Source organism: Rhizopus microsporus, assembly GCF_002708625.1.
Source record: "Rhizopus microsporus ATCC 52813 unplaced genomic scaffold scaffold_6, whole genome shotgun sequence".
NCBI lineage: Eukaryota > Fungi > Mucoromycota > Mucoromycetes > Mucorales > Rhizopodaceae > Rhizopus > Rhizopus microsporus.
In genome coordinates this window covers 964,869-970,664 of record NW_019671921.1, presented here as the reverse complement: position 1 = coordinate 970,664, position 5,796 = coordinate 964,869, and the positions used below count along the sequence as shown (strand labels likewise).

At 37.2% G+C, this 5,796-nt stretch overlaps 4 protein-coding genes across 4 annotated transcripts in view; all 4 read right to left on the bottom strand.

The window, feature by feature from the left end:
* Positions 1 to 261, bottom strand: part of RHIMIDRAFT_201308 (uncharacterized protein) — a gene marked incomplete at both ends in the record, with an annotated part of 2,439 nt that extends 2,178 nt beyond the window's left edge. The window contains one exon of the mRNA XM_023606526.1: positions 11 to 261. Coding sequence (XP_023467428.1) covers positions 11 to 261 — 251 coding nt within the window. The remainder of the gene's footprint in view (positions 1 to 10) is intronic.
* A 934-nt stretch (positions 262 to 1,195) lies between these two features.
* RHIMIDRAFT_250863 (large subunit ribosomal protein 1) lies at positions 1,196 to 1,925 on the bottom strand (the record flags this gene model as incomplete). The annotated part of the gene is made up of 2 exons (XM_023610768.1): positions 1,196 to 1,841; positions 1,921 to 1,925. The coding sequence occupies 2 exons, from the start codon at positions 1,923 to 1,925 to the stop codon at positions 1,196 to 1,198; spliced, it is 651 nt and encodes a 216-aa protein (XP_023467427.1).
* On the bottom strand, positions 1,907 to 3,439 carry RHIMIDRAFT_214497 (serine/threonine-protein phosphatase 2A catalytic subunit beta isoform). The gene is made up of 6 exons (XM_023607269.1): positions 3,257 to 3,439; positions 3,139 to 3,202; positions 2,762 to 3,081; positions 2,453 to 2,704; positions 2,281 to 2,399; positions 1,907 to 2,230 (listed from the first exon to the last, which is right to left on the bottom strand). Exons 1-6 carry the CDS (start codon positions 3,356 to 3,358, stop codon positions 2,158 to 2,160), a joined length of 930 nt encoding a protein of 309 aa, XP_023467426.1. The 5' UTR covers positions 3,359 to 3,439; the 3' UTR covers positions 1,907 to 2,157.
* Positions 3,440 to 4,115: 676 nt separating this feature from the next.
* RHIMIDRAFT_214494 (putative PUP3-20S proteasome subunit beta3) lies at positions 4,116 to 5,214 on the bottom strand. Its single transcript, XM_023607268.1, has 6 exons — positions 5,046 to 5,214; positions 4,795 to 4,979; positions 4,628 to 4,735; positions 4,303 to 4,572; positions 4,202 to 4,244; positions 4,116 to 4,144 (listed from the first exon to the last, which is right to left on the bottom strand). Exons 1-6 carry the CDS (start codon positions 5,046 to 5,048, stop codon positions 4,139 to 4,141), a joined length of 615 nt encoding a protein of 204 aa, XP_023467425.1. The 5' UTR covers positions 5,049 to 5,214; the 3' UTR covers positions 4,116 to 4,138.
* Between the last annotated feature and the right edge of the window lie 582 nt (positions 5,215 to 5,796).

Genomic DNA, 5,796 nt, shown 5'->3' with positions numbered 1-5,796 from the left:
ACAAACTCACTTGGGCAAAAATTCATGACCCACAATGGCTTCCAACACTGAGCTCTTGCCTGAGCTTTGAGATCCAATCACGACAATGCTGGGTAGTCTCAGCGTCTCATTATGATCAATGGACATCAATATGCTTCTGATTTCAATAAGTTTCTTGGTCAACATCATCAACTGTTCATCCTGGGAAGATATCCCGTTTCTTTTTCTCTTTTTTTTGTCCCTTTCGTCTTGCTCTTCTTCTTCCTCTTCATCATTGTTCATATATAATCCAAGACCTGCAGCAACAGCCGCCGCCGCCGCTGCCTCTTCCCCATCATTGTTGTTGTTGCTGTTTTCTTGTTTTTTGTTATCCTTTTCTTCTATGGACCCTAGCTTGTGATTTGTCGTGCTTGATTCTTCTGGCTTGCCAGCAAACAATCGACGTACTGTATCCGGCAATCGTATATGTATTTCTGGTATCGAAATATCAAAGTTTTCTACGGTTTCTTGCGCCTGAGCAAATAGTGATTCTATTTCCAGCATTCTCTTTTGCATAAATGACGAGCTTTTCTCCGCCCAATCTAACAATGAATTAGAATCACACATATACCACTTTGTTCTCAATAATCGTATACCTTGTAGTTTGTTGTTGGCAATAGTTGCACCTGTAATAGTCGTGCCTGCTACAAATGCAGGAAGACGAAAGGCTCTTAAAGCTAACTTAGGAATAGATCCCACTTGAATCGAGCGTACTTGGTTCTGCAAGATGAGTGATGTGGAAGGAGGTACCGCATGATATGTTCGAATACGAGGCACGTGGTGTAAAAGTGGAGGTGAATAAAACTTACAATCACTTAAATGATGAAATGACCTCGGTGAACGAGTCATGGACAAGGAATGTGTCAAAGGCTTGCCTTGTCGAAGTATCTGTGTGATCATGTCTGCAAAAAGCGAAAAAAAAGGAGCTGCGAGCGCACAGGGGGGGTGTAGATAGAAAGAGGGAATTAATGAGTGGCCCATAAGACAAGTCACAATGTAAAGGCATGAAAAAACCCATTTTTATTTACAAGAGAAAAGAAAAAAACAACAATGTTAAAGTTATGAGCTCCCAAATGATGATGGCGCCTACGTCCAACACCTTGGTACACCGTCAGATCATATATTTGTTCATCACTTTAAACCCTTTCTCTCTTTCTTTCTCTCTTGCAAAGCGTGTTTAGAACAAGCGGTGAGGCTTGCCCATGGAAGACTTCAAGTACAAAGACTTGACGTTTTGCCAGTTCTTCTTCAATAAGGAGACAAGGAAGTTGACAGACAACATGATGTTGCCAACCAATTGATCTTCAGTCATACCGACATGACCAACAGCAACACCAAGACAGAGAACCTTCTTGAGTTGGAACTTGATGGTGGCACGCATTTCGTTGGCCTTGTCAACCAAAGAATCATTGTGAGAGACAGGAGTGGGGAACTTGCCGACCTTGTGGAGACCAGGACCGAGAAGACGAGGGATTTGCTTGATTAAAGCTTCAGAGGCAAGGAAAGCATCGTACTTCTTGGCGAGCTTCTTGATGAGCTTCTTGTTCTTGTTGAGCTTCTTCAAGTCATCAACAGATTGGAATTCCATACCGGCACCTTTGGCTTGATCACAGTGGAAAGCATCACCAAGGACACAGACGGTCATACGAGGACGAGCAATGTGAGGAAGCTTGATAGTACCAGAGAAACGCTTATCACGTTGAGGGTCATAGTTCTTCAAACCAATCTGAAGTTCGACTGTTTCAGTAAAGTTACGCTTCTTCTCTTCTGATCCCTTATAGATTTCAGCAACAATTTCTCTGACGGCAGCAGCGCTAACTTTGCTATACTAGATTGTAAATACTCATGGATGGATGGATGGATGGATGGATGGATGGATGGATGGATGACTGAATGTATTACCTCATTTTGTCAAGTCAAATAAAAAAAGATTAAATTCTTAGGGCAAAATGCACTATTTGTACAAATTTATAAAAATGGATTTCATTGGCTAGATTGCACTTCAAATAGAAAGAGTAGACAAACACACAGACTGAGAAAGAGAAAAGAAGGGGGAGAAAAAGGGAAGAAAAAAAGGGGAGAGGGGGAACTGTTGTTGTTGTTGTTTTTTTTTCTTTAAAAAAAATAGCTTCTTGATAATTATAAAAAGTAGTCTGGAGTTCGTCGGGTAACATGAGGTTCACCTTTTCTTGGTGCAGGATCAAATTGGAGGCTAATAAAAGCATAAGCTCATTATTCAATAATATTTAAAGGAAGACTTACAATGTGTATTTCATGTGTTCATCAATTTCCATGATAGCTGCTTGATTTCCACAACGATAACAGTAATTGGGTGCACTGAAAATGGTTACGACATTTCGATCATGGCCCCAGTTGTACCCCTAGGCTGATGTGTTAAAACGAGGGCTTAAAATAACAATAAAATAGAATATACCTCCATCACCAGTTGATGAGCTCTTGCAACTAATGTGAGACCATTGTTATGGTTAAATGTCTCCGAAATATCTTGACCAAATGTATAACCAGCACCACGGGGTGATATACCCCAACCACATCTATCATCTGGGTCAGACCATAAGAGATCACACATAGGACCTTCATGAGGCACTTCTTGTATTCTATCTAATGAACGAATTTGATCAAGTGTATCGATAGATGGTGACAAACCACCATGTAAACAGAAAATCTATATATATACATCTTTGAATGAGCATCGATGAAATTAGAAGAAATGGGTGCGTACCTGATCTTCAATAAGAGCCGTCAAAGGTAAAAAGTCAAACAGATCTGTAAACATCTTCCAAACGTTGGCGTTTCCATATTTTCTTAAGCATTCATCATAGAATCCATACACTTGAGTGATTTGGCGTGATTCATGGTTACCACGAAGAATAGTAACACGGTCCTTGTATCTGACTTTGAGACATACTAAAAGAGTAACTGTTTCAACTGAATAGTATCCTCTATCAACATAGTCTCCCATAAACAAGTAGTTTGTGTCAGGTGAGTTGCCTCCGATACGAAACAGTTCCTGTAAATCATGAAATTGACCGTGAATGTCGCCTAAAGAGTACTATTAACAAAAAGAGAACCAAAAGTATAACTAAACCTAGAAATTACCACAAACAGTTACTGGACAATTAACTGGTTGGACATTAGACTCTTGAGAGAGGATTTCGCGCGCCTTTATATAAACAGATGTAAATAGATGAAGACTTCATCACATTTTAATTTTTACTTTGTCACAAAGCTTCTTAATATCATTTTCACTTAATTGTTTACAATCTTGAAGTTGAGAAATCCAAGCATCTACATCAGCTACTGAACTAGAAGCAGACATTATACACACAAAATATAGTTTGAAGAAAGAAAAGAGGGAAAAAAGAAAGAAATAGTGAAAATGTACTTTTTATTTATTTTTCTTTCCCCTACACAATACCCGGATGACGTAGAATAACCTCAGCTTGGCTCTTGATTGGTTAAGAGATGAATATGGAATAAAAGAAGCCCTCTCTATGAACAGTGTAGACTCTAAAACCTATTTAATATCGATATGACTAAGGGTTAACAGACTTTATTTGAAAATATGTAATGACAAACTTACACAGCATTGTCCTTTTTTTTTTTGTTCACCTTTCAATCACTTTTGATTTTACTTTACCTTATTTGGAAAGCATTCCTCTAACAGCATTAAATGCATTGGCATAACACTCATCTCCCATAATTATCAGATAAATGGCAATGAAAACTTTAAAATCTAGATATCTTTTTACATTAAGCAGCAAATAGCAGAGTGTTCACTGTGGGCTTAGCCATTCAGACAAGAACATCAAAGATAACATAGGCGGATGACGCGTTCAGTAATCCTAAATGGTTATGCTCTGTACTCTATATACTTTATTATTTTTCTTTCACATTTTAAACTGTTGAGGAAGAGAGAAAGAAGGATAGAGTCCAGAGAATTTGCTAGTCCTTTTTCTTTCATAGTAAAAGGCAAGTGTTTGATTCAATTGACACTCTTATTGGATAACGACAATTAATTGCCTAATAAAGAAATTATCTAATTTAAAAGAAGGATTAATCATCATTTTGAAAAAGTGGTTTCTTTATTTTATAAAGTTTAATCCTATTTTAAAAAAGAGTTAAAAGGAGGGAAATTCTATTGTTAGATTTCTCTTTTTACCTGACGAGCCTTAAGAGAACGACAAATGACTTCATTGGGTGTTCTATAAATTCAACTTTGAGCTCAAATTCTCAATATGCTTATGTATTATTACTACTTACATGACATATACAACAGCTCCCCAACCTGATAAAGCATCTCTGTCTTGTGCATTTAATAATGCTTGAGAAATTGTTTCAAAGAGGTCTTCAGGTTCAAGGTCAGGCTCCCAAAGAGATTCACACATGCCGTATAGGTTAGGTCCTGCTGTGCCGGCAACAACAAAGTCTTTGGCAAAGTTGATACATCCAATCAAATCCATAGAGCAAATGAATGGTTTGTTGTCCTTTCCTAAGCCCGCAATAACTGGTTCAACAAAATAAGGTCCAAATCTATAAGACATGATGAATATCTGTCACTTTCTTGTTTTTTCATCTTTTTTTCTACCTTCTTTCATATAAAGTTGAAGAGACCATATGTGCAAATGTCTTGGGTTCAACATCTCTTTCTTCACGCATCTTGTACATATTCGTCTTGAAACGGAATCGATCTGCTCTAAAGTTTTGAAACATGGTTTAGTAAAATCACACAAGTATATATAATGTAAGCATTACAGTGTAAGCACATCAGTGGCTAATCCTGCCAAACCGATAAATGTCTTTTCGGATGCTTTAAAAATCTTTTTAAATTCGGTCGACACTGTCATAAATTGGGCGCCTAAACGTTTGTCGGCTGCAATAGCAACACAATCTTTACCGACCATGGCTACCACAGAGCCACCATTATATTGCATAATAGACTATTTCGAATGTTTAGTATTGTTGTTATTTACTGAAAGTATGTTTCCTTTTTTTTTTTTTTTTACCATGTTGACAAAAGTATTATATTAAAGAGGGAGATAGAAGAAAACAAAGTTCAGCTTTGACGCGTAACTGTCCCGCCATTGAAGCACACGTAGCGCAAATGAAGATTACGTCACTAACAGCCATTGTCGCTCCGACTGTCGCAGTGTTAATGAGGTGGTTTGGAAATGCAAAAAATTAGAAAAACGTAGTACGAGTAAATTTTGGTGCTTCCAAATGACAGTAGCAAAAGACGACTTAATGAAAATATGAGCCTTTCCATCCCTTTTCTCTCCATCAGTTTTACTGTTGTTAACTAATAAAAAAATATATTCATTAATTATCAAACTTTAAGTATGTATTATCCTATAATTATCAAAGACAATTTACTAATAGGAATAAAAAGCTGTCTATAAAAAGCACAAAAGTCTCAGTTTCTAGTTGTTTAAAATTCAACACATAATTCAGTTTCCTACGAAAATGTAAATTAACCTTCCGCAAATTTTGTACCAAATGTTTGGAAAGCCATTGCTCATCCCCTTCAGTGTTTGGAGACTCCATGTTTACAAAGAATAAGCTTTGACATGTTTATTAACAGAATATAAAGTAAAAAAGAAAAATCAATATTTCGTCGACCCTCCTTTTGCGGCAATTACTGCCTCGCATCGAGCCTTCATACTTCCGACCAAACATGCCGCTAATCTAAGGCTTATTTTCTTCCACTCTTCTCTCAATACAATGCTCAACTCTTCAGTATTTCTTATCTCACTTCTT

What these genes read in the sequence shown, in the direction of transcription:
- RHIMIDRAFT_214497 (XM_023607269.1), bottom strand. Translation starts at nt 3,358, where the DNA reads ATGTCTGCTTCTAGTTCAGTAGCTGATGTAGATGCTTGGATTTCTCAA. An exon ending in TTGTCCAGTAACTGTTTGTG is followed by an intron (nt 3,082 to 3,138) that starts GTAATTTCTAGG and finishes AGTACTCTTTAG; the next exon opens with GCGACATTCACGGTCAATTT. An exon ending in CGGCTCTTATTGAAGATCAG is followed by an intron (nt 2,705 to 2,761) that starts GTACGCACCCAT and finishes GTATATATATAG; the next exon opens with ATTTTCTGTTTACATGGTGG.
- RHIMIDRAFT_214494 (XM_023607268.1), bottom strand. An exon ending in GCCACTGATGTGCTTACACT is followed by an intron (nt 4,736 to 4,794) that starts GTAATGCTTACA and finishes TCAAAACTTTAG; the next exon opens with AGCAGATCGATTCCGTTTCA. An exon ending in TCAACTTTATATGAAAGAAG is followed by an intron (nt 4,573 to 4,627) that starts GTAGAAAAAAAG and finishes CATGTCTTATAG; the next exon opens with ATTTGGACCTTATTTTGTTG.